This window comes from Monomorium pharaonis, chromosome 9 (genome assembly GCF_013373865.1).
Source record: "Monomorium pharaonis isolate MP-MQ-018 chromosome 9, ASM1337386v2, whole genome shotgun sequence".
Classification (NCBI taxonomy): Eukaryota; Metazoa; Arthropoda; class Insecta; order Hymenoptera; family Formicidae; genus Monomorium; species Monomorium pharaonis.
Window position 1 is genome coordinate 21,169,408 of NC_050475.1, and position 27,742 is coordinate 21,197,149.

The 27,742-nt window shown below is 38.2% G+C and overlaps 3 protein-coding genes and 1 long non-coding RNA gene across 8 annotated transcripts in view; 1 reads left to right on the forward strand and 3 right to left on the reverse strand.

The window, feature by feature from the left end:
- LOC105833047 (putative fatty acyl-CoA reductase CG8306) overlaps window positions 1–6,067 on the reverse strand; it is a 31,612-nt gene extending 25,545 nt beyond the window's left edge. For both annotated transcript variants that reach the window (XM_036292026.1, XM_036292024.1), the window contains exon 1: window positions 6,057–6,067. The gene's annotated coding sequence lies outside the window, so the exon portion shown is untranslated. The remainder of the gene's footprint in view (window positions 1–6,056) is intronic.
- On the forward strand, window positions 863–25,996 carry LOC105836088 (putative fatty acyl-CoA reductase CG5065). Of its 4 annotated transcripts, none has more exons than XM_012679882.3 (8): window positions 863–1,046; window positions 16,332–16,576; window positions 17,343–17,435; window positions 17,540–17,775; window positions 17,848–18,096; window positions 22,393–22,742; window positions 22,901–23,497; window positions 23,830–25,996. In XM_012679882.3, the coding sequence occupies exons 4-8, from the start codon at window positions 17,563–17,565 to the stop codon at window positions 23,969–23,971; spliced, it is 1,551 nt and encodes a 516-aa protein (XP_012535336.1). In that variant the 5' UTR covers window positions 863–1,046; window positions 16,332–16,576; window positions 17,343–17,435; window positions 17,540–17,562; the 3' UTR covers window positions 23,972–25,996. The 4 variants fall into 4 exon arrangements, with proteins under 4 accessions (XP_012535336.1, XP_012535337.1, XP_012535338.1 ...); XM_012679883.3 differs by lacking the exon at window positions 863–1,046 and adding an exon at window positions 5,971–7,178; XM_012679884.3 differs by lacking the exon at window positions 863–1,046 and adding an exon at window positions 13,358–14,812.
- LOC118647328 lies at window positions 19,418–22,273 on the reverse strand. The gene is made up of 2 exons (XM_036292027.1): window positions 19,934–22,273; window positions 19,418–19,569 (listed from the first exon to the last, which is right to left on the reverse strand). The coding sequence occupies exons 1-2, from the start codon at window positions 21,682–21,684 to the stop codon at window positions 19,566–19,568; spliced, it is 1,755 nt and encodes a 584-aa protein (XP_036147920.1). The 5' UTR covers window positions 21,685–22,273; the 3' UTR covers window positions 19,418–19,565.
- Window positions 25,853–27,741, reverse strand: LOC114255212. Its single transcript, XR_003626511.2, has 2 exons — window positions 26,185–27,741; window positions 25,853–26,025 (listed from the first exon to the last, which is right to left on the reverse strand). It is a non-coding gene; the product is annotated as an uncharacterized LOC114255212 (long non-coding RNA).
- Window position 27,742: the final 1 nt, after the last annotated feature.

Below are 27,742 nucleotides of genomic sequence, written 5' to 3' on the forward strand. Positions count from 1 at the left end.
CCGATTGTGGCGATAAATATAATTTTTCAAATAAATTTTAATATTCTCAGATCATAAACTGTACGCTGACAGGTTTCGTCAGTCTTGAAACCCGTCACTAATTAAACTGAATATTAATGCTCAAGAGCATCTTAAATTCCTTTCTTTCCGAAAAATTGGAATTAAATTTATTGCAATGATTTTTTATATGAGCTAAGAATAATAAAGTTTATAGAAAAAATTATATTTAGCGCCAAGATCCGATGCAAAACCGTATATAGGCAATCTACTTCATTGATGTGAATTAGTTTAGTTGAATTATACAAACATAACAGAGATGTTTCATTAATTAAATATACATTCTGTGGATTGTAAAAGCCAAGAAAATCACAATGGTAGAGATATAAATAAAACATTTTACGTGCAAAATAGAAATATAAAAATGTCCATATAAAATACGAGAGATTTTTATATTTTTGCTAAAACTGTATATGCTCCGAATTTAATTTGATATTCATAAGAGAATCACCGAAATGTTAATAAAATTTTAATTACTAGGAATCTTTAATAAATATATCCGTGTGCCGTCTGAGCAAGAGGAGGGGGAAATCGGACTTGTAATGTCCGATATATACGACATAAAGTGTGCTTTCCAGCAAGACACAGTGTAACACGGTGTCCATTAGTGTGAGAAAGAACATGTCAGTGTGTCTCGCTCACACTAGTGGACACTGTGTTACACTGTGTCTTGCTGGAAAGCACACAAAATGTACTTAGACCTGGACACGGCAAGGGCGAGACGGCGCGGGGGCGCCACGACACGACACGAGATGCGCGGAGCCTAGATTCCGGCGGCGCGCATCGGTTGGCCGGCCTGCGGAAGTGCGGAGGGGTATTTGGCAGTTCAGCGAAGATGGCGGACTCGATTGGCACGCGAGGGGCGCTAGCTAAAGAGCGGCGAGCACGCGAAAAATCAGCGATTCTGTGTTAAAGCGGCATTGCCAGTGTCGGACGTGCGACAGCGTGGATATCGCGAGGCAGGGCCGAGGTGGCCCGAGCTCGGCCAGGTGAGTGCGACGTTGAATTTCCGCGCGATATAAGGCGGAAAAGGTGTAGGAAGGCGGCCGCCACCGCCACCGCCGCCGCCACCGCGCCGCCGTTATCGTCGCCGTCGCCGTCGTCGCCGACGTCGCCGCTGCTGCTGCTGCTGCTGCCGCTGGCACCGGCCGCGCCTACTCGATCGTCTACTACTTGTCCGCCTACGGTGCCGTTCCCGGGCTCCGGTGTCTTTCGCCGCGCGGCGCGGCGCGTTAAAACGTCAGCGCTTTCCGGCACCCGAGGTGCAGCGCGCGCGCGCGCGCGCTCGCTCTTCGCCTTTGCGGGGTGGTGCGCTTCAAGGATCGACCGCACGCGCGCGTCTCTCTCTCTCTCTCTCTCGTTTCTCTCGTCGTCGTCGAGGAACGTGGCTTCCACCGCAACGGCTGGACGGGGCTAGGAATTGGTCCTCTAGTTGCCGCTCGGACACGGGGAGCGATAGGCGCGAGCGCGCCGACCGCGCCTGAGCCGCCGGTTCGCCTCGCCCTCGGATTCGTCCTCTCTTCTCCCTTCGTTCCCCTTTCGTCTCGTCGTCGTCGTCGTCGTCATCGTCGTCGTCATTGCGCCGGACGTTATCTCGAGCTTGAGTCGCCTTATCTCGCTGGCATCATGTGTCATTCTCGATTTCTTCTCACTCACCCCTCACCTGCTCGTGCACTTACGTCTGCCGATTAACATCGTCGTTCGAGTCGAACCGAAAACTTCGGCTAATTGACGTAAAGCACACGCGTAATACATTCGCCGCGACTACTCGGGTGAATTTGGGTGAAGGTGAATACCTGAAAATGTTCGGGGAAAAAGAGAAAAAACCGGGCGCTTTAAGGCTTTGAGATCGTTTTGACCCCGGCGCGGCTAATATTTACGCGTTAGCCTCGCGAAGGTCTGTCTGTCTGTCTGTCTGGCCGGCTTCGGTAATCGCGGGCCTCCTCCCGCAGCCTCGTTCTCTCATACGCGGATCGAATTAACTGGTCGAAAGGAATATTTATTCGCCGGCCAACCGACGATTCATTGCGAAATGATGCATCGTTACGTGCCGCGGCCGTGGGTACAGTAAAGGAAGGAAGAGAGAGAGAGAGAAGCCCATGGCCACGGGTGATTGATTCCCCGGTAGGTTTGTAACCCCGCTCGGGCCGTCCTCGCGCGAGGCGATCTACTCGCGAGGCTTAAGCGGGCCTTTTTTTTTTTATCTCGCGCTAGCACATCCGCGGAGAAATCTGATCGATACATCGTCGCCCGTCACTTCCACGCCGCTCCGTCCGTGATAAACCTCCGGATCCGGGATGAATCTCCCTCTTTCCCTTCCCTCCCACCCTCGCCGTCCCGTATACCTTGTTATAACTTTTGCGCCTCCGAGGATCTTTCTCGAGTCTTGACGTAGTTCTCTGCCGATATCGTACTTTCTATCGGGGATTGAAGATTGCGGATTGATTACAATGCATGCAAATAATTAGAATAATGTCGATCTTGTTTTAACTTGAAGCCACGTCGGACACCGCATTGAAGATTCATGCTGTGTCGCTTCCCCTCTTCGGCCTTTTGGATTCTCTACTCGCTAATTCAAGTCAGCGTACTACATATTAAAGATTGGGGACTATGACCATTGCGAGACTAGAATTCAATGAGCTAGAACAAAAACCGCTGAATGAAAAACCGGAAATTGGATATAAATAATATTCATAGCTACTCAGAATCCGGTAAAAGTGAATACTTGGAAGACGAAAAAAAAAATCAAAGTACATTTTAAAGTAAGATACAGCTGATATTGACTCAGTTGACGTCATGAGCGTCTTGGTAATCCCAACGTAAAATTAAAATTATTTGACTGGTCGAGTCCTCAATCTTTAATTCGTGGTACACTGACTCACCCTAACTGTGAGTGGGCAGCTTAAAGGGGGACGACAGTAATTATTAATGCGTTGTCTGCGGACTTTACTTAGACGATAAAGTTTCTCGCGATACAAATTTCCGTGCATTCTTCGCAAATTAACTGTTCCATTGATTGCCTAGCTACTTGATATGCTGCTTTTTATTTTGGTCTTGCTATTTTTTATTTTATATTTTTAAGAAATAGAAAGTAGAAAGTAGAAGAAATTTATTTATCACATATCGAAATGTAAAATAAATATCTTATTTTAAGTAAATGTATATATAAATGTTAAATACTATTTGTCTCTTTATTTGTTACAAAAAATAGTTATTTCAAATAGTGCTTTTTATATATGTATTCTTTAAATAAATATTTTTATTTCAACTATTTTTCCCAGTGCTGATTATATACATATGTAATAAAATGATTAATTTCAAGAGAAAAATCTTAGACACATTTTCCTTTCACAATCCAATTTTTCTACGTTGAAAAACGGCATTTATTTTGAAAAATTATTGTAAGGAAGCTTTAATTAAGAGAACACCTAGCTTCTTGAGTTATCGAATATTATTCATAGATATCTCGCCACTTAATATGATAAAAATACGTCTGACAATTTTAAAATCTTACATAATGTAATGCGAGAAAGACGATGCGACGGCGCAGTGCGTCCACGGGAATGGCGCTTAGGCTACTGCGCGAATCAGTTCATCGGAAATTTGTGGGGAAAGATAAACGCTTAAGGGGATGCTAAAGTGTCCCCCTGTAATCGGGGTCGATAATGTAGGGTCACCAACGTTTCTTATTAGAAAATATCTTTGAATTGGTTCTACAGAAATTCTTTTACACAGTCAAAGTACGCACAAAAATAAAGAACGCAAAGAACGATTTTACGTCAATAACAAAACATTTTTAATTTTTATGTGTTAAAAAAAATTTTGTTGTTGATATGAAGTTACTTTTTTCTGATGTTAGACTGTGTACTAGAGATTGAGGATTGTGAATTGGAGAATAAAACTCAACCATTCGGAACAAGACGATGTATTAAATTGAGAATAATTTAATTGATTAGATTATAATCTTCAATTCGCAGTTTTTAACTTCCACAATCTAAAACGAATTTAAGTTATCGCAAAAAAATTAATAGATAAGATATAACAGATTGTGATAAAATATAACTTTATATCGCAAACGTAGTGTTTTAAAAATTACATATGTAATTTTTCAGATTACACTCATTTATGTACATTTGCATATGTAGTGTATAGTTTAAGCAATTGCATGTATCTTTATAGTGTGAAGATAAGGTGGTAGGCAAGAATACGATAAGATATTGTGTGACATAAAAAATTATTTTTATTTTTGATTGTGTAATAAAATTAAAGAGAAAGTTTATTACTCGATATTTCGTAAAACCTGCGCCATTTTTAAAATAAATTTTCTTAATTTAATATGATTGAACTTGTTTTAATGTGTGATACAAGAAAAAAAATTGTATCTTGTTTTTAATATCTTGTACAAACATCATATCTTGTTTTTAACATCTTAATTTAATATGATTACTAGACTTCTCGGATTATGTGCAAATTGCATATTTGCTATTTTTTGCATATTCTATTAGAGCATTAATAATGTACACAAATTATAATGTTTTTAACTAATTAACATCAATTAGTTAAAAACAATTTGTTCACATTATTAATTTGTTACATTATTAATGCTCTAATAAAATATGCAAAAAATAATAAATATGCAATTTGCATATAATCCGAAGTCCAATGATTACAATTGAAAGCAAGAATTTTTATACATAAGAAAGTACATTGTTTATAAAAGATTATGTATAAAAATTTTCACTTTATATATTTCATTGTTTTTATTTTTATTGATTTTTACTTGTGTATTTTTATATATTTTTTATTTATTAATGTGAGAATGCAAATAACATGTGTAATTTGAGCCAATCGATTAATTTTTAATCTAACTTTCAATTAAATTTTGCCAGTAATGGTATAGTGGTAGTATATTTGCAAATTAATTTCCTGATAATAATTTCACTTTCATTTCATTTCATTTCATTAAAAAATTATATTAGTTTTGAAACTGATAAAGAGTTGCTTCTATTATTTTGCCACACATAATTTATAATATAATTACAGAATAAATATATGTTCTCATTATTTATTATATCTTAATAGGCTTTAATCTGTTAAAAACTTGTATTATTATATTCATGATGTTGCAATTACCATAATAAAAATGACTTGTGAATTGGAATAAATTGTTGCAAGTTTATCAACTCAATTCTCTTGTAACAAATGTGGAAAACTTCATGAGAGAATGACGTCAAATTCGAAAGACGTAGTTATTATTCATTAAAATTTTTTTTATACAAAAAAATTCTAATGAATAATAATTTTGTATAAAAAATTTTTTTGTAAAAAAAGGTGATGTAATATGTTGAAAAGTCCGAAGTCCATTTTATGCATTGCACATTTTATGTGCTTGATACGAAACATGTGTCTCTTGATAAGTAAAAACAAACATCAGAAACATAAATTAATTTCTAATCATATGTTCTATATATGATGTAAACTGCTTTTTATTTTTCTGTTTCTTGCTTTTCGTCTGTTGCATTTTTGTCTCTTAGTACTTAATTTTTATCGACAAATCGTGTTGTTTATCATGCGTCTTGTGTTCTTCGGAATTCGTATTTCTCTACTATCTCGTCAATTTTGATAAAAGTTTATGCGAAGAGGCAAAAAGACAATAAATATAAAGAAAAATGAAAAAAAAGAAAGTAAAAAGCTCATCGTCAGCACAGGGGTTGACACTGGTTGCAGCATCTCTTTTTTTCAGTAAGTTATGAACGCGCTAATACGTTCAGGATGTGAATAAACTGTCATGTCTTCATGCATATGGTCTGTTCTTTCTAGCTGCACTGTTGCACTGGTGCAATAAGTTAGAATGAGAAAAAATATACTTGTCTTTAACTTATTGCACCAGTGCAACAGTGCAGCTAGAAAGAACAGACCAATAATGATTAGTTATGATCTTGCATCCTGAACGTATTAGCGCATTCATAAATTTATTTTTAAAAAAAGGTGCTGTAAACTCTGCGTTGATGACTGTACATTAGTCTTAAAAATTCTAACAAAAAAAAGAGTGGTTATTATGCATAACTAAAAAACGCGTTATTTACTTTAAATAAGTGTTGTTGGAATCGATTATTTTTTTCAGGGTTGAGATGTAAATGCAAAGTGTTCAAAAAGTTCAAGCCTTTTACAAAATATCATAATGTCTATACAAGAATTTCCGAAGTCGCAGAATACAAATTTGATATCGGATTTCAAGTGATTTTAATAATTTAATATAAAGTGATTTTAATAATTTAGCAAAATACGAGACAAAATACATTGCATTAGTCTTATTTACATCTGTGTTTAATAATATAATAATTTTATTATAATAATTTTCAAAGTGAATTTAGTATGGTGAAAAATTTCACAAAATTTTCAATTAAATTCTCAATTGTAAATTTGAAATATATTTAGTTTTCCTTTTTGAATCTGTATCACTGTTTTTAAAATTACTGATCACAAATATGATACCAGAATTTTTAAGTAACATTTTAAGAACAATTTTGATAACGTTGACTAAAAGATACAATAAGTAATTTTATGCGTCTATAGGCGTCGTGTACACTCAAGAGATTAAATGCTTTTACATACGCAAACGATACTCGCGAATAAGACGTTTTTATGACCCGAGCTGAATAATATAAACCTTACATTGTGAAGGCAGAAGGAATCGTTGAAGTGAAATGCTTGCGAGTGACAGTAAATGTTCTGTTTTTACGGCAAGTCGATTACGTCGGTCTTTTTCGCTGAAACGTCCTTTTTCTAAAAAAAAATAAGCAGCGCATTTATCTGTACACATGTGGCACGGGGTAGGGTAATATGAAGCACGCATCACGGCGAGTTCCCGTAGTGGGAGGAGAACGCTCCGTTCTATGAGCTGGACAGGTATAAGGGACTCGAGTAAGTTTCATGTACGCTCAGTGTATGTCTCGTTGCTCGTCCCGCTTCGTGGGAAGTCGATTCATCGCGCGTCTTATCTCCGCCGGGAGAAGTGCGTTTCGACATTCTATCCCTCCGTTCATCCCCCCTATTGGTGGCGTCTCCCTCACAGGTGTCCGACCGATCGAGGGAACGGGTTCGCGCCACGAGACCGTTGGGTAAGCGACAATCCAGGCTCGCGATAAGCAAAAGAGCATAACTTTGAACAAACGAAAAAGAGTAAGGTTCACTGTGCTCCCCGAGCCGTTTCAATTAGTCGATTCCAGTGCGGTTGCGAGTCGCGTTTAGCACGATGTTTGCCGACGTATAGATAAGACGATAAATGATGTTTTATTACGTGTACACGTTGGGGCATGGCACACATACCCGCCTATCATTGTGCCGCACAGGCGAATGACTATGTCACTTCACCGCTTAATATATCGTTGATCAAATAATTGATCGAATTCATCGAAAGAATTCTTAGCAGAAGGGACAATTTATTGTTGCCCGGTCCAATACACGACCCGTAAACACTCGTCGATCGTTATCGTTACGCGTGTTACACAATGTCGATTGAAATTTAAATTAAGCTCAATCCGGATTTTATCGTGTTTGTCGTTTACGGCGTGTTACAGCATATGGACCGGATATTTGCTCCGCGTGGGGATTTAAGAGAAATAAAAAAAAAACCCAAACAAGTGACAGTACCACATGTTACGCAGTCTGTGAATTTCATGTCTCATTAAATCGGTCGCGCCGAAACTCGTTTTATTCCATCTTTGGACCATATCGAACGTTTCGAAACTTAACGTAGGTCGTGGTGACCGCGATTCTCCTCGGAGGATCTTACGTTCTTTCCCGCCGCCACGTCAGTGTGTTTACGCCCGCTGCGATTGAGGCTCGAAAAAGATTGCCCGATGTACTACCGTTTTTCTAAATTTTTTTTTTTAATCTTTTGAACTTCCTCGCGCACATGTGTGCTCGTCGTGCGAATTTACATTTACGTAAATCGTACAAATTGTATGATGCAAAACTGTTAAATTATACAGAACAAAAAAAAAATGAAAACTACACGAAAGAAATAAAAAAATTCATTTAAATTAGATTACGCTATTAATCATCATCTTTTTTGTAAGTGCATTATTGTTTCTGGAATATAATACGTTTTTTATTTTAAATACGAATCGTGAGCCGAAGTTAATTAGAGAATATATAATCCATGGTTACATAATGGTGTCAGTTAAAGTTATGCATACAGAACGAGTCGTTGTTACGCAGAGATAGTCTGTCAACCGAGGTCAATTATAGGCCGAGATGGGTGTGTGAAGTACAATTTTGGCGCGCGCACCTTCGAGAGAGTGCGTGTGCAGAAGTAAAAATGCGAGAGGAATTTCTGCGCGGCGTAAACAGGGCCGTGTGCGGCGGGGACACCTCGAGGCCGGAAGCGCCGTCGATTTCTTTTCCTCACGAGGACACGAGGAAGAAAGTAGACTTGCGCACTCAACCGCCGTTCGTCTTCGATCGCAATCGTTTTTCCAATCGCCCATGCCAATTAGATAAGGCGACGGCTTTCCAGTCGCGTCGCCGCATCGCCATCACGCTCGGACGCGTTTCGGTGGCCGGTGTCCCGGTGACACACTTCGAGACGCAACCGGACGCTCAGACGCGTGCTATTGGCCGTTATTAAACACGAACTGTCGTACCGCCGCGCCGGCATTCTCCAGCGTGCATTCGCCACGGTGCGCTCGAGCGATATTTGGCCGGTTAGAATTAACAGGGCATTTCCGTTATCGGGCGCGATACGCGGTTGCCGAAGTCGGTTATCAAAGAGCGTGAAGTAAAGCAAATAGCACGATAAGCGATCTCTTCCTCCAAGGTGCGCGCGCGAGCGCTGCCTGACACCTGTCCTAGCAGCCAGTTCCGCAGAAGCCATAGTTTCTCTATGTCGCGTCGTAGCTGACGGCGGTAATAATGCCACGATGCTTAAACGGTCTTTACGTTCGCTTATCGCGGTCGTCGCGTACACGCGCGCACTTTTAACCCTGCCGTTTGAGTTATTTACCGAACGATCGTTCTATCGTTTTTATCAATCGGTAATTAGAAGAAAGAGAAAATTACACGGGGAGAATTTTCTCTTAAAAATGTCGTAACGCTGAGACAACGTCAACTTCGAAGAATTTTACTACGCTTTTAGTAACAAAATTTACTAAAATTTTAATAAAATTCGGCAAAATTTGAATAAATTTTACTAAAATTTACTAAAATTTTGTTAAAAGCATAGTAAAGTTCTTTGATGTTCACGTTGTCTCAGCATTATCACAATTTCAAGGGTAATTTTTAAGAGGAAATTCTCTTCGTGTACTGTAAAACATGAGAAATTAAGAAAAATTTCACGCAGAAAAAGTTTCTTACGTTGCGTTGCAGCGAACAAAGTTACTAAAATATCAGCGAAATAATACTTTCAGATAGAAATTGGTGAGAAAGTCAGGCAAATACGTTTTGGTCGACTTTCGAGAAAACTCGAATGGAACAGCAGAGTTGAACTAATGCCGGACTATGCGCGATTCTGCGGGATTCTCGAAAGTTTGCCGTTTGCCAGTGTGAATTCTTCACACCGTCCTGAATTCATCATTTGCGATTTGTCGTAACAGTACGAGGGTAATTTGCTTTGTATAATTTATGCTCTTGGAATATTATTATAATACGGTATCCTTTTTAACCTCTATTTGTAATTGTAAAAACGCAAAATTGTCTATTCAGATTGCATCGCGAAGATTATGTTAATAACAGAAAGGTATAAAAACGGAATGGTAAAAAACTTGGTTAATTTGCGGTTTGATTCCGTTAGAAAATCTTCCGTTGGCTAATTGACACCGTTAATAGGTAACGTTTTTATTACGCGTATTTACACACGGAGAAAAATGCTGTCTCCGGTTTTTTTTTACGTTTTTCTTCTAATTATAGTTTTAGCACAAAAAGATTTGCTCGATAACTGTCTTGAAATATCGTCAATTTTAGAAAAGAAACTCTTTATCATGTATAAGAAAAAGAATTTGTATTCTTTCTGTCATATATATGGTTTTCCTTATAAGGATATTATAAAAATTTATCGAAGAAAAGGATACAGATTAATAAGCAAGTCGATTTTTGTTTTGACTTACAAATTTACTTGGATTCAGAATATATTGTGTAATATTTACTTAATCCTCCGTCTGTACACTGATGACCCCCTTTTGTCCTGTCCCTTTTCTTAAATGTAGAATACATGCAAAAAATCTGAAAAAATTCCTAATTACTCTTGAGTGACTACATTTTAAATTTTAATAATTATTTTGATCATTTGTTAAAGGGGAACCAAGCCCCGTCTATCACCAGTCTTGTGGTTACACAAGTGAAAAATTTCGCTTGTTCCCTTTTGGGGATCAGTGTACAGACGCGGAGGGTTAATTCAGGTTCTATGCGCGCACAAAAGTTTAATTAATATCAACTTTTTTTCCAAGTAAACGCATTTTAAAATCAAATTGCCACGAGAACAATTCATCGCGGAGATAACTGTTAAAAGAAGAAAGCTAAAAAGAAGCGAGGCGATCGTTTTTTCCTAGCGCGTGAACTAACATTATTCTAATACGTGTGCGCGGCGCGACTAGGTTGCCAACGACGACGGGACGCGCGACACCGGTCGTTCGTCGAGCCATCGAAGGGGGAAGGGCGGTAACGCCGGAGAGAGAGTGATCGCCGAAAAGAAATGGGGCGAATCTCGGTCGCAGGCGATCGGTTTCGCGGTCGCGGCTGTGTAGTAGTCGTGACCATGGTCGCGCGATCACGCTCGCCGCACGTCCGCGCGCGCTCCTCGCGCATAACGGGTTTCCGTGTAACGGGCCGTCCGCCCGCCCGCCCGGACGGACGGACGGACGGACGCTCGGTTTCTCCCGGTTGCATCGCCTCGATCGTCAGGACAGTGACCTAGAATTCTCCTCGCATGCATCCGCCTGGCATTCTGTCTTCTGTACAGGAGACGCCGTATGTTTCTATTCGCGCAGCTGTTATTGCCGCGACGGAGATCCCGGGACGCGCCGCGAGATCGAATTGCCGAATTCGAGATGCGTATATGCATCTACCGGTCCACCCGCGATCGCGCGAAAATCGCGACGAGTGAATGAGATTAAAATGAGATACGGAAAATGAGGACGCTATCCTCGGGGGCGACGGGGGGGGGGGGGGCTGTCCGCGGATCGACGCATTAATATCGGCATTCAATTGCACAATTGCAATTCTTTTTATTAAAAGCTAATTAGCAATGCAAATCTCCGTTTATTATTATGAATCCACAAGTACGCACGTCCTTTTTCTTCTTCTGTTAAGGATATCACACTTTTATTTATTATTATGTTGCGTGTTATTCTTTCTTTTCTTCCGCTCCTTTTACGCAACGCGTTATCTATATAGACGTATTGAAAATCGAATATCGAGATAGCGGCAAAACGGCCGGTCATGCGAGGGAGAGAGACGCGTATTTCCTAATGCGATTTCCTCATGGGTGATGGAAAACTGGCGGGCGCATTGCTGTAAAATTTTATGTCCACAGCTTAACGGTTATCGCAGAACACGTCGCGACTACTAGGAATAATCGGCACCGTTTATCGAAACGGGTTATTAGCACGGTTCAATTCAAGCGAAAGCTGCTTTTTTAAAAGGCTAATGTCGTTGGCTCACCGAATATCCTGGACCGAACGAGCTTCGAGTTAGAAAAAATGTGTTTTTCGCTTTTACGTTGATTATCCTGTTCGATAGCAACGGACATACATCGGAACAGGTGGGCCGATAACGACGCGTTTGCGACACTTGTACATACCCCGAGAAACAAGATTTTTTTCGATACGCGTCCCCTGTCGCGGAAAGACGTCGAGTTTTTCACTTTCTCCGATCGAATTGAACGGACTGTCGGTTACTGCGGGGGTTTCGATAATTATCTCATAAATTTTATATAAAATTGAACTACATTCACACGCACGAAAAACATCAACAAGCCGGCGTTTATTTTCGAGTATGATAAATTGGATAAATCTGCACATTAAAAAAACATGAAAACGTATAAATAACATATTGCATTTGTATTAAAACTGGTCTGAAGTAAAAGGAAAACAATTTTTAACGGAACAAATTGTTTCTTATTAAAAAAAGATGTAGTGTTTATTTTATCGAAATTTATTGAGTTTTTAATTCTTATTTTTGTTACCAACAATGATCTAAATATATGATCAAATCTACTTTGTCATTGTACTGCATTTTATGCTAATTTACAGCTATTTTTACATAAAAATCTGTTGGTTTAAACAATCAAATTTAAAAATTATAATATAAAATAAAAAGTCTGCGAATATACACGTGTCCGACTCTAAAAAACTTTTAGTCAAAGTAGAAAATTGTTTTGTTATTGAGATTTTTAATTAACATTCTCGTATAGTATTTTTCTCGATTATTTGTATCTCTAATGACGTTACTTCGATTAAAAACTGTGAGATTCTGTGTATCTCATAAATAATCATAAAATCGAATCGAGGTAGATACGAATTGTCTTTTTTTTTCTTGTAACTTATTGAAATTTAGATAGCTTTACCCCGTGGGGTTATCCGCTGTTCGATATGCATTGTATATGAAAAGGGTGTCAGTTGCACCACCGGTTTCCGAGATATCCGTTTTTTTTCGCGAACAGTTGCTAGGAAAAGAAAAACATGAATTTACGTGATTGGTTTGCTTAATAAAATTTATTACCAAGCTCGTGCACTTTTCGGTTTAGAAACGTTTAATTTTTCTGTACGTCAATTTGTATATTGAAATATATAGGAATAGGACATAGAAAGGTGAAAATTGCAAGCGGGAAAAGTAGCCTCTTGCGACTTTCTACACTGACGGAAAAAGTCGAAATATTTAGAAGAATATGTTACCCTTTCGTTGACATTTAGTTATAAAAAAATTTGATAGCGATGACGCGGAATATACATTTCTGTGAAATATATTTTTATTTACTTTTCTTATTAACTCTTCACAGATACTACTAAATTTTATTGCTTCATCAGATTTAATGAACCGCTGAAGGACAGTTGCATTTCTCAAAAGATTTTTGGGGCTTTAAAACATCTAAAATAATTCTGTTACATCTACGCATTCAAAAGTACGAAAATAGGACTCGAAACCGATTTTTATGTTTTTTATGTGACTAAATTCGAGACAGAATCGGCAATTCATTGTTGCAGTAAAAAATTCATAACTTTTTTATACGTGTAAATAAAAAAAGATTGTTGTAGCGTGAAACGGTCTAAAATTAGTATTTACGAGAAAAATTATATAATATTGCCTGTTTAAAAAGTATAATTATTTGATTATTTAGAATTGGTGATATATTACTTTATAAAAATAGGATGAAGGAATAGAAGGGGGAAAAGTTACTTTTTGAAAAGAAATCAGTAATTTATTTCGGAAGTAAGCTTTTAAGACAAGTATACATAATTTATAGAAATAAATATATTCGTTACGTATAAATAAATCTGGCGGTTGCTCGCATAAAGAACTTACAATTTATTCAGTAGATTATTCTCCCATCAAATGCAAGTTTTGAATTTTTATACTTAGTAATAATGCAAGTAACCTTTTATTCATATCGTATTGAAATAAAAGCTAAGAATGGCAAAGAACATGATCGACTTGCTTTGACAAAAAAAAAAAAAATAAATTTTGTCAGACATACCCTGGATCACTTGTTCACGTTTGACTTTCGCTTATTGCTGCACAAAACATCACGTGTCACGACTGACGTAACACATTGTCCTTTAGCCGATAAATCCTTCACTATTATAACAACTTATTTTAGAGGAGTCAATTCTTTTCAATTACCATCTACCTCGCAATTTAAAGTCGAAATTCGCTTGTGGAGTTTTATCTCTGAGGAAAGATAAAAATTTATTACTAGTAATAAAATTGAGTTGTCATATTTAAATAAAAAATGTTTATTCGGCGAATTAAATTTATGCCCCGCAAATAAATTTTTCAAGCATCTTCTCCCCACTGTACGAGAAGAGAGAGAGAGAGACCCGGTAGCCCGACTCGGTGTTATTCTCGTAACGATTGATTTAATTCGTCAATTCCGCTGGTGTATTTTCTCGAAGGTCACTTGACCTTGCACGTCGAATTATTAAAGCGCCGCCGATGAAACGTTTTTTTTTTGCTGCACTGGTGGTTTTGTTTTCGAGTCCGTGAACCGTTTTGCCGCGATGCATCCGTCCGACATTACGTAAATTCAAGTCGCATTGCGAACTCACGCACGCCAGCGAGTCGCCAGCAATTATCCGCACGTAGCCGCGACGTCGAGGATCAGGGGGGAGGTGACGTTATCCCACAGTTTTTGACCGTAATAATTCCTCGCCGTCGCACGTTTCCTCCGTCCGTCCTCGTGTGAGTCTCTGAAGTTCCGTGAGCGGACGGAGAGGAGCCCTAGCTCGCGCGCCCTTCCTCTCTCACGACGCGCGCGGGAGGGGGTGAAAAAAAAAAATTGCGGCTATATCGAGCGACGGATACAAACAGTTTGTAACGTTACACCGTAAGATAACATCGCGTCACGTCGATATTACGCGATGAGATAACGAATATCTCTCGCGGTGTCCCCGAGGCGGACGACAAGGTGCCGCTCCTCGGAGACGACGCTCTTCAAGGCCGACGGCGATCAGCCGATTTTGTTCAAGCGACGCCGCGTTCTCCCCCGCCTAAGCCTTTTCAGAACCCTTGCCGCACATAAAAGCCCGGTAACCTCCTTACGGTACGTTAGACACCGCACACCGCTCGCAAATCGGTTGGCAAGGCGCGCGCGTTCGTACGCCCTTTCGTGACGGACGATTATCGATCTCCTATCTGCTCTCTCTCTTATTACACCGCTTTAGAAACGGCCGCGTGTGTATCCGCGTGTGACGCGGATGTACGTAAATGCAGAGTGCGTGAAGTGATACGCTGAAATAATTAGAATTACTTCCGGCAGGAGGAATGGCGATATCTCGGATTTTTCTGACGCATTTGTATTCTTAAAACTGTGCATGTCGAAGCGGATGTGAAAAAAAAAACAAGACGTAAAAAAAAATAATAAATTATGAACTCAAAAGAGTAATGAGTACGTACTTCACGGCGTTGCGCAAGTGCCGTGAGATTGTGTTGCTATGCTAGATTAGATTCTACGGGTGTACACGCGCGTCTTGTTTTGACGTTTCTCATTGTCGGTAATGTGGCCTCACATTTAGATCCGACAGACTAGACTAAGGGCAAAACGTAATCGCATTAAAGAATCTTACAATGGTTGCAAAGCTACTTTTTCTGCCGAACGCGGAGAAAAACAATGCAGATAGCGTAGAGAATATCTCGTATATGAAATATTTGTTTTACGCGATAAAAAAACCTGTTGCGAGAAGGAAAGAAGAGGGCTGCGCTTAAAAATATGCTAAACGTTGGCGTTAAAGATTTAAAAAAGAAATGTGATATACCATGAATTTTTTTTTTTTTTTAAGATTCCTATTGAATCAATTTTACAATCAGAATAACTCGAGATCGATCTTATTATTTTACGTAAATGATATTAATCCTCCGCTGAATTTCACTGCCCAGTCGTTGAAGAATGTTGTGTTTTTCAAGGAATTTTTTTGGATTAAAACATCTAGAACAACTTCCTATACGTCATCGCAGACGATACACACATTTTTACTCGTTTATAGAACACTTATTGATGAAATACGGGATTCTTTGGTCGATAAATCCTTATTGTCAACAACTTTTTCTCCAGGGAAGCCGATTCCTTTCGATTACCATCTATCTATAATAATTCAAAGTCGAAAAATTGATTTCCCCCAAGGTTCTGCAGAAGATTAAAATGAGATCGTTAAGAGACTATGCAGATATAGTAGAATATCTTGTAAAGTATTTATTTTTCGTGATATTCTATCATAACACGAAAAGAAAAGAAATTGTATACAGATATATTCCAGCTAAAAACGCGTTTGCGTTAAAGATTAAAAAATAAGATTATATACCGCTTTTTTAAAATACTAAATTTCCATATTGAATTACGTTAAAAAAAACCGTTAAGCTCATTAGTCTCTGTGTAAAAATATAAAAGATTAATTGAAAAATGATGTAGATATTATATAAAATCTTGTTAAATACTTGTTTTTCAGTGACTTTATTAGCAAAAAGCATATTACGTGCAACGATTGCATTAACGTCGTGACTAATCGATCGACGTAATGCGCGTAATTCGGAATCTCAGAAGAAGGTCTCGCTTGCTTTGTCCACAGGGACAACGGGTTCGTACCTGCGAGGGACGCGACATGAATTCGATAGACATTGAACTTGATCACAAGCCACCTGAAGAATTACGGTACGACGTATACGCGTGTGAAAAGGGAACATTGCGCCGTACGCCGTATCCTTGCTTTTGAAAGAATCCTCCTTGACGATCGGTCGTTTTCCGTGGAAGTTTCCAAACAAATAGAAGCTATCTTCTAAAAGGAGGATCTATTCGCTGCACCGATAAACACAGGTAACGTACGTTGATTTGCAACGGCGCGCGGCGTATCCGTCGCAAATTAGTAATACTGCACAGAAAAAAAGTATATTGTTATTTTGATATTTTTAGTTTTAAAATAAAAATTTTGAAATAAGATTATATTGCGTCAAATGAAAAAAATTTACTTGAATGAAGATTTATTTTAAGATTTTATATAGTTTAATCAAGAAAATGATATTCTTGTTATTTAAGAATAATTTTCTTGAATGGAAAGGAAAAATGTTGGATAGAAAATACTGTTATGTTCAAATCGAAGATTATAATTTTTTTCAGAATAGAATTATCAAAATAATTATATTCTTGAAATAACAATTATAGTATTAAAATAAGACAATAATATTGTTAAAATTCAAGATTTTCAAATTTTTCTAAAAAGATTATATATCTTTATGTATATATGAAAGAATGAATGCGTTCATATGAGTATACTTATAAGAGTTAATTTGACATTTGTCTTTTTTCCTGTGTATAGGGTGCATTCCATTCCACGCGTAATGCGCATCATTTGTCCTTATTTGGTGAACGATATAAAATTAAATAATGCATATGCGTGAAATGGAAAGTAACCCCTAATATTTTATTGGGTTCTATCCTGTGTATTTTATGGTATTTATAATTATGAATTAACTTTAAGAAAAGAAGAGTGCTCTTAATTCTGTAAACTCAAGTTGATTATGTATATGTAAGAAATTTTAATGCCAAATTTAATATTTCTGATTTCATGTAAAAAAAATTATAGAAACAGAAGTAAAAGGAGATTCTTATCACGGGAACGAAGGTGAAGTACTTTCTACCTGAAAGTAACTCAAAGAAATTCAACGAAATAATTCAGGTAGGATATCCTCCATAATAATTAGTGAAATAAATTGGTGAATAATAATTATATATCATTAGATACTTTTTATCTTTTTTTAATCTCTGAAAATGTTTTTGAAGGACGCGTTCGACAAATAGTTGATATGGCCACGATGGCTGGCAGTGAGTACACATCCGTGAAGGACTTTTACAGAGACAGGTCAATTTTTATAACCGGAGCAACAGGTTTCATGGGTAAAGTTCTCGTCGAGAAGCTGTTGAGATCGTGTCCGGACATCAAAAACATCTACCTTCTAATGAGACCTAAAAAGGGACAGAACGTGCAAGAGAGGTTGCAGGAACTTTTAAACGGGCCGGTAATATCATCTTCCTTCTACATCACATTAGTTATTTGTTCCGAAAAATTAACATTATGTTATTTTTGGCAGCTTTTTGAGAAATTACGGCGAGATTCTCCCAGCGTACTTTCCAAGGTTATACCCGTAGCTGGCGATATTACGGAACCAGAGTTGGGCATTTCGGCAGACGATCAAAATACCTTAATACGATTCGTATCGATCGTTTTTCATTCAGCGGCCACGGTCAAATTCGACGAAGCTCTGAAGCTCTCGGTGACCATAAATATGTTGGGCACCAAAAGATTGGTTGAATTATGCAACCGCATGCACAATGTGGAGGTAAGAGAAGAGAAAAGTGTTCTTTTTTAATTGCTCTATTCGAACTACTGATCTATCACCACGTCAACCCGCGTTTGATTTGCAGTCGTAAACCGAATTCGACTGTAGTAAAAGGCAAAATAGCTGTAGCGATCTTATTTTTACGAATGTGCTCTTTACGAAAGATTACAGTGCTTTTTGTCTACGGAGGGTTTACATCTCTACCTCATCCCTCGAAAGATACACGCTTGAGGCAATGTACTCTCGAGAATCTTTCGAACGCTTCGTTTCATTTGCTCTCGTGATGTGTACGACATCGATTTTTAATTAATCAACAACTAATCTGTCCAAGTTTCTGCTTAATAGTGAAAATACATTCGATTTGTGTCAACAAATTCCAAAAGGTAAATAGAGCCGGCTTATTGTACGAGTGTATTTGTACTCTGCACTCTAATTGTATCGTGCGAGTTTGTCGCGCGATTAAATCACTCATCAATCGTGTAGTAATCTCATTTCTTCTTTCATGACAACATGGATTAGTCACGACTAAATTAATAGTGCGACTAAAACATAGTAAGGTGAATAAAAGTGACAAGTGATGCTACGGAAATTTTAAAAGATATTTAAAACAAACAAATGAATATTTTACTGACTTTTATGCACACGTATTTTATGTTGAGATAAAACATGAAAATTAGACTCGCATGCAACTTGCAAGTGATTGTCTGACAAATTTTACGATCTCGTTTAGTTTTATGTGACAGTCAGTAAACAGAAAACAGTTTGACATTTATGTGATGCACTGTATGCAACTGACTATAAAACCGTGGTATTCGATCTTTGAAATGTCTCTTCCCTTTTTCTTTTTTTCTCCCCCCCCCCCTCTTTTTTTAGTTCAAGATAAATGTCCCAGTGACTGAACATTTACATGAAAGCTTATTATTATCAATCTTAAATATATTTTTTTTGAAATATTAAAATTTCATTGTGATCTCCAAATATCTTAACATATTTATAAGCTGGATATTTTAATTTATTAAAGTAGATTGTAAACATTAACAGAATTTGTTATACAATTAGATTAGCGGTTGTATTTTGATGTTCTTAAATTTTTTAAGAAACATGTATATTATGTATGTGTTAAGGTAATATATTTTTATAATTATTTTGTAAATAATACAGTTAAGAACAAGTATTTAAGACAAACATTTAAAATGTTAAGCAAACGTTTATATTGTCCCGATATTGATTCATTTAAGGGGTTATATACACTTGGAAAGCCGAAAAAAACGTAATTTTTAGGAATTTTTTTTTTTTTAACTGTAAGACTTACAACAAAAACTTTTTGTACATTTAAAAGGATATATTTTTAAAAGTTTTACATATTTTTTTTATTAAAAAATATTAATAAATAAAAGAGATATTATTATTTTTCTCAACCTCCGTTTTAAAAATTGGTTTTGCGGTGACCACTGTAGTTCGGATTTGGATCATCTGAAATAAAAAAATCAAATATATTTATTTAATATATTAAATTATTTAGTCCTTGAACGAAGGATTTTTTAAAATATTGATTTGGAACAAAATGGCGGACCTTTAAAGTTAAAGTTCGATTTTCGATGAAAAAATCACTCATTCTTTCGCCAATAAAAAAAAAACTTCGCATTGGAAAAAAAAATCCTTCGTTCAAGGACTAGTTTTTTATATCTAAAATAAGCCTGTAAAATTTGAAACAAATCGATGCAGTAGTTTTCGAGTTATCTTGGTCACCGATTTTGAAAATACGGTTTTGAGAAAAACGCATTTAAAGTTTCAAGACAAGTATACACTTAAATAAAATATTAATTTTTTAACTTACACAAAGTCATCTATTCCAGGCCCATATAATAAGTTTTCGCCCGAAGTTGAAGCCTCCAAAATATCAAGTTGCTGCTGGCGACGAAGCATTCTTGCTTCTCGAGTACTCTGCAGCGCACGGTCGTCTGCTATTCTCATTCGATTTGCATCTTCTGTAATAACATATTGATGCGCATTTGGGCCACTGTGAACTCCCATGGCTTCAAACATTTGCAATAATGTTTTGGAACCTTCATTAAATATGCAGGCAGAGGTGTATGCCGCAAGTTCGATAGGTTTTAATCCACTAGGTATAATTTTTGGACTGATTTTCCATATTAGTTGATTATAACTTTCATTGTTATTTTGATTAAAACCGCCGACGCATCTTTCTAGTAATTCTTGTTTACTAAGATCCTTGTATATTGGTTCTATAGCATCCAAAACATCTTTAGGTAAAGCGTTGTAATCGTGTTTGAAAGAGGCAAGTTCACCCTTTGCGGAAGCGCACTGCCACGCGCACCACGAGTCAACTCCGGTCGGGCATTTGCTGTGTTGCGGATGTTCATCTGTTGAACTGTAGTGATAATATGTGGCCCATATCGCATCTCTCATTTTATTTGTTGAATCACAATTTCGTCGTATCGCTAAACCATAGTAAACTGTTAACTTATCGATCATTTTGCCAGTCAGTTTATTTTTTCCTCCGAGGTTTTTATTTTTCTTTTTACATTCACGTAATCGATGCCCCATTCTTTTTTGTACATGGCCTATACATTCCTTCTTTATAATGGAAGTATCATCACCGTAAGGACTAGATTTTATAATACCATTATAAGTCTTCGAGTCGCCATCACCAATATAATTAATGTATTTAACACCATACTTATTCTGTGAACGTTTAAACATTTCAACGATAGCGTCAACTTCCATCTTCCCAGATGATCCTTCGTGATTTGCTAAACAGTTGTTACTATGTGTTTCAAACCATTCTGCGTATTCATCTGTATCTTGTTTCTTGTTCCAATACTCGCAGGCTTTACAATATGAACTTTTTACGAGAATATCAAGTATTTTTCCACTATAATACCCGATAATCGATGAAACTCCATACAGTGATGTAAAACCACGTTTTTTCCAAGTCCCGTCACCTGATACAGTTAATTCGTTCGTTTCTTCTATGTTTCTTTCTTTACATGCTTCTTTTTTCTCTTCATTCACAGCATTTTTAAAAAGTTTATCGGAAACTTCTTTAACACAGTTGAGTATATTATTTATAGTAATGTCATAAGACGTTTGAAAAATAAAATATGGCATGTCCATTAGTCCGCAAAACTTTTGACAACTTTTTAGACCAAGTCCTAGCACTCTCATAGTAAAAATAAAACGCCTGTTTATTTCATATGAGCGTCCAATATAAGGGCACGAAGGAATTGATTGAGGCGCACACGTTTCGCATATCACTATAATATTAAAACCAAGTCCACGCATATTTGCTGCTTGAAATTTAATATCACCATTACATACTTTGCATTTAACAAAATTTGAAATTGCAGCAAATACAGTGATAAAGTTCAAAATTCTATATTCTATAGAATTATCTTGTGGCACAATAATATCTTCTTGAATCTTTATTTTTTTCGCAAAGGTACTAAAACTACTTTCGTCGGTCTCAACAGTTTTTGGATTAAAATATTGTTTTCTTTTTTTTGTTCTCGATTTTCGAACATTTTCTGTCTTTCGTAACTCTCTGGAACCCTTAGATTTATCCATAGTGAATTCCAAAACGGAGATACGGTTTTAAGCACGATTTTATATATGAACGTTCGACCGTACAGCTCGATGCCAACCGTTATACTAAGGTTATAGCATAAGGACACGAAGAAGGGGAAATAACAATACAAAGAAACAGGTTTTTAGAAGAGATTCACACAAGTAAGAACAGTGTACATGTGCGCGTGTGAAAGGATCTCTATCCCGCGCTACGCTATACCTGCTAACGGTCGAACGGAGCATCCTTTGAACGCGTATAACTTCGTCAATTTTATTCAGATTAACTTGAAACTTTCAGGGAATATTTTCAAGATGTTATACTTAAAGAAAATGTAAAAACCCAAAAATCGATTTTTTGAAAGTTTCTAAGTGTATATAACCCCTTAAATGTTCTTTACAAGTTTTTATTATTTTTAGAATAATTAAAAATTTTTTATATTTTTATAACAATAACGTTTTACAATTCATATTTCAATTGTATAACTAGATCACTTTGTCATAAATTTTAAAAAAATTCAACGATTTCAGATCGTTGTATGTCCAATTACTGGGATATTTACTTAAAACTTTTTTGTCAACACATTTACGCATTTAGGAGCGCACGTTCGATCAACACGAGGCAAAAGATGAGCGTTCGTATTCCGTACTTTTCGCAACTCGTAATCGCAAAATGTGTATATGTTTGATAAAATGCAAATTTGATCGCAGGCATTCATCCACGTGTCAACGGCATATTGCAATTGCGACCGGAACGATGTTGCCGAGGAGATTTACTCCGTGGGTCGGGAACCTAATCAGGTGATCGCTCTGACAGAATGGATGGACGACAAGATGTTCGAGGATATTACACCTAATCTGATCGCCAGTCGACCGAATACGTACACATTCACCAAAGCATTGGCCGAGCGGATGCTCCAGGGGGAAAAGGGTTCCCTGCCGGTAGCGATTGTCAGGCCATCGATTGTACTGTCGTCGTATAGAGAACCGGTCGCCGGCTGGGTGGACAATTGCAACGGCCCCACAGGGATCATCGCTGCCGCCGGAAAAGGTTTCTTCAGGTGATGATAACAGACAATCCGTAACTAGCAGCATTAATATTACAATAGAATTACAATAAATACTCGAGTGCTGATATTTGTTATTTTAGTATCGCGATCATTCGTTGTCCTCACGCGAATAAATCTGTCTAACAAACTGCGGTCTCTCGTTTGCACAGAACTATGCTGTGCCACGAGGACAAAGTGGCGGACCTAGTACCCGTCGACATTGTCATCAACCTAATGATCTGTGCGGCATGGAGGACCGCCATGCAACGTACCGACACCATCCCGATTTACAATTGTTGCACCGGTCAGCAAAATCCTATAACTTGGAAGCAGTTCGTCGATCTATCGTTCAAATATTGCCGGCTACATCCGGTGAATGATGCGCTCTGGTATCCGGACGGTCGTTGTCACAGCTCCGCCATAATAAACAAATTGTGCGTGACGTTTCAGCACATGTTACCGGCGTATATCTTAGATACTCTCGCACGGCTCAAGGGCTCGCGGCCTATAATGGTTCGCGTGCAGACGAAACTTTCCAAAGCCGCCAAGTGTTTGGAGTACTTCAGTACGAAACAGTGGAATTTTAGGGACGACAACGTGCGACGACTGGGTGAGCAACTCAGTCCGGAGGATCGGGAAACGTTCATGTTCGATGTTAGGCAAATCGACTGGCCGTCGTATTTAGAGCATTACATTCTGGGAATACGACAATTTATTCTGAAAGAGAGTCCGGACACACTGCCAGCTGCACGTTCATACATTACAAAGTAAGACACGTCTCTTTATCTTTTAGCAATTGTTTTATTATAACACGATCTCTTTTTTTCTTTTTCTAAAATTCTTCCCTAGAGTTTATTTGGAATTAATATGACAACTCTTTAAGTGTCTATGGATTTATCATCTTAAAATTTATTTATCATGTCATCAAATTCATATTTAGCAATCCCTTACCATCATCTTTATTATATTATTATAAATATATAATATATCTGTACATTTCTTTAGCTTAAAACGATAATCAAACAACTTTTTTTTTTATAGAAAAGCGTTATATGTGTCACTGCTCAAATCCTGATTGGACTTACTTATTCGTTTACAGACTCTACTGGCTTCACAAGGCCGTGCAACTTGGAATATTGATAATAATGCTACGCGTCCTACTGTTACGCAGCTCCGCAGCGCGAAGGGCCTTCTTTTCGCTGCTGTCCATCGTACTTCGTATATGCCGCTTGATTGTTTGACGGCTCAGAATAGACCCGGTCGATGATCGCGATCAGCGTAACACAAGGCGGCCGTTATTAGACAGCCGTTATTTAAAGGTGCGATTTGTTCTTCGACCTCGTTGCTCAGCCTCCTCGACGATAAAGCGCTATCTGCGCACCTATCAATTGGCCTTTTCGATGTTGGTGACCATCGAAAAGTAACAACGCCGATTACAAATACTTCTCGAGAGAGTGATCGGTTACTGATTCGATTGGACAAGAATTCTACGACGGAACTGTCTGCCCGCGACTATATAAGTACGTTACAAACATATTTTGCATATATTGCAACAATTATGATTGCATTACCGATGTTATTCCTTGTTGCCCTCCCTTCCTCCATGCGAACCATCGCAATCGTCGGAAAATTGGCGATCGCGTCAAATTTCTATAGCGACGTAATCGTCATTGCGTGTTCCATTACGCTAGAATAAAAATAAATGCGCATCACCATCATGATTGTTCCATTATCGTCATCGTACATTGATATACTTTGCACAACGTCAATTTCTAATAAATAAAAGAATAAACACACACACACACATACACACACACACACCCTCGTGTTTGTTGTTAACGCGAGCTCGTTTTTAGTCTAGCTAGTCGGTTTTCGGTACAGTAAAACTCTCGCGAGTAACCATCATTACACACCATCAACCATTAACACACGACATCCAGACGCCATCGTGCTCTTTGTATTGTCGGTATCTGACATTCTTTTTCCTTTTTACTCTATGATGTAAGATACCTAGATATTTTATTTTGACCGCACGACAACTCGTTGTCACGCGTATAGAGGCAACAAATTGCTATTGATTCAGAAGTAACACGTGCAAGAATCCCGATCATGTAGAAACGACGCGACATAAATCCGTTTATTGAAACAAGTATGACAACAGGGATACATAGTTTTGTAACAACAATGTACAGCCTTTTTTTAGAACTGCCATTGGCGCAAAAATTTTTAGCAAACGTATTTTGTCCAGATAACGGGCCGATGTTCTTACGAAAACTTGTCTCTTAAAGAAGTCTAGTCTATCCTAATGAAATATCTATGTATCTTACACGTCTTATTGTCACTGGGTCAACGTTTCACGAGTTTTAAAGACATTGGCAACTTATCGAGCAGTCCCGCTGAAATCAGATTGATAACCGATATGCGACACGAATAAAAAGTAATCCAAATACAAAGTCCAAATTAGAAACGCTAAAAGTTTATCGCGACAGATCGACTGCGTTCGCATTAAGCTCTGCCAGTCTCGCCATAATCTTACACAATCTGACAGCGGATTGCCAGTAGAAATCGAGCGGAATCGGCTATATCATTTGAATGACTTAGAAGCGGCAGATTCTGCTTAATTGCCAATTTCTGCAGTTAATTGCCAAATATTCGTATTCTGTTGACAGATTACCTTATACCGACAAAACTTGTAGCGGTAATTTTGCAAGATCCTTCGATAGATTTTATAGATCGTCTGGATATTTTTAAAAGCGTGCTTTTATAGTATATCTAAAAGTACTAGCGAATGTTCGCGCTTATATCTGCGAATTGATAATTCGTTGCCCATGCCTTTGAGATGACGATGATATACAAACGCTTGGTTTTATTCATTGAATTAGCTCTTATTGGTCATCGTTTCACATAAAATAATTCATCGAATCGAAGCGGGCTTCTCCTTCTGTTTTACGATCAATCGAAACGCTATCGTTCTTCGAGAATGAACAAAATACATTTGAAAATAGACAAGAATAAATGTAACGGAAGTATCCGTGTTAAATTAATTAACAACGTAAGAACAAAAAATGACAAATAATCTTAATTTTGCGCTAAGAAGTAAAAGAGGGGTAGTGCTACGAAGGTCACCTTCTACTAGTCTCGTCTGTATTGTTACTCGGTTACACAGTGCATAAAAAAACAATATTTAATATTTAATATGTATAATTAATTTAATTAATATTATACTATGCTACTATACAAATTACATTAAAAATGATGAATCATTACGTGTGAGTGTTTTACTATTTCTCTCCTCCTGAAAAAAATAAATTTTGTTAAATATTACTCATCGACAGTTTTTTTATTTATTGTCGAGAAAATACATTCATTAAAAAAGATGCCACGCGACATTTCTTTTATTTTAACGCGGATCGAAGTCGAGGTAAAAAAGGCAGATAAAATCAGTAACGTTTACCTGCCTCGTATTTGCGTCTAACGCTATTTATTTCGGAGATCATTTGCGTTTCTGTCTGAGAAATCGTTCGTTATCTATTTCTAAAAGCGAACTGTTGGTATATAACACTCTGCAAAGAACTCTAAGAAAAATCTTTATCAAGAGCAGGATATTAAACAAACAAAATAAGAAACAAAATCGATATGGTTATAACACAAGACACAAGGCTAGTAAATACAAGGATTTTTTTATTATCTGGCATTTTGCAACTAATTTCCGTGATCTTTACCATTCGTCTTTGCGACTCGACGAATCCTATTCATTTTGCGTTATTTCGGAAAATTGTCGGAGTAAGTTACAGATGCATCAGACGAAACGTTTATGTCCACTTGCCGCGAATTCGCTCGCGTTCATGAATTACGTTGAGAGTTCCAAAAATACGACGCTCTCGTCACGAAGTTTCTGCTTATCCGTATACGAAGCGCGCGCGCGTACATCTTTTTGTCACGCATACGAGCGAGGATCGTTTGACACAAACGAGACCGAGATACACTGGTCGAGTTTCGTTTCGTCTCCCGATCGCGATAATACGCTTTGATTACGCAAGGAATCTGCCGGGCCGCGTGCCGCAAGCCGGCGGGAAGAAGCGGAAGTGGGAAGGGACGAGCCGATTAGTTGTATTAACACATTGCTGTGACTTTTATTGTACTTTATCAGAGTGCATTATTCGAAGAGTTCTCGCTTTGAAGAATTAAAAGTTGACGAATAGCAATATGAATATATTATTTTTGTATATCCCAGATTGTTCCGTTCCTCCGCGACATTACCCTAAAAAGTTATCTACATAAAATATGTAACGATACACCGTCCACCGTCTTCTTTTGTCTGTAGGTAAATTTAAAATTAAGTCATCTTTATCCTATCTGAGATTCGCGTAGAATTATCTCATCTTGATCGAGATGATTCAAAGTTATCTGAGCGCGACGCGCTGGAGTCGGTCGACAATGCCGACGCTCCGGTCGATCGATCGGAATTCGCGCGTGTCGGTGGCGGCGTTTTCGGGCCGGACATCGTCAGGTCGGTTAGTAATCTCGTCGGCGCGGCAGGAGGACAAAGAGAGAGAGATGGAGGGGAGGTAGGGAGGACGCACGCACGCGCGCGCACGCGTTAGCGGCGCACGGATGGCCGAGACGCGGCACGGATAATATGCGTCGACGACCGGCGTGTGCGACGCCGTCGCGCCGCACATGCGCGCCCCGACGCGCCCCTGTTCGTTCACCGATTTCGATTTTAGTCACAGTCCCGGGTTCGGCTTCGGGGAAAATCGTCCGACGGCGGTGCGGCAGCGTCGTAGCAGAGCGCGCGCGCGCGTAGCGGTTAAACTCCACGGGCCACCACCCAATTCGTGTCGCGCGACCGCGCTAAACGAGTAAACGACGCTAAAACGATCTCTCTCTCTCTCTTTCTTTTATCCCGGAGTCAGTATCGCCGGTATACGCGCGATACATCGGGATTATCGGGTCGCCGTCGAAGGGTGGCGCGTGGCCGACGATCGTTCGCCTACGCCTGGTGATCTCAC

Excerpts from the sequence above, each read along its gene's own strand:
- LOC105836088 (XM_012679882.3), top strand. The coding sequence starts at position 17,563 with ATGGCCACGATGGCTGGCAGTGAGTACACATCCGTGAAGGACTTTTAC. Across the intron at positions 17,776-17,847 it reads AGGAACTTTTAAACGGGCCG|CTTTTTGAGAAATTACGGCG; the intron begins GTAATATCATCT and ends TATTTTTGGCAG. Across the intron at positions 18,097-22,392 it reads ACCGCATGCACAATGTGGAG|GCATTCATCCACGTGTCAAC; the intron begins GTAAGAGAAGAG and ends ATTTGATCGCAG.
- LOC118647328 (XM_036292027.1), bottom strand. The coding sequence starts at position 21,684 with ATGGATAAATCTAAGGGTTCCAGAGAGTTACGAAAGACAGAAAATGTT.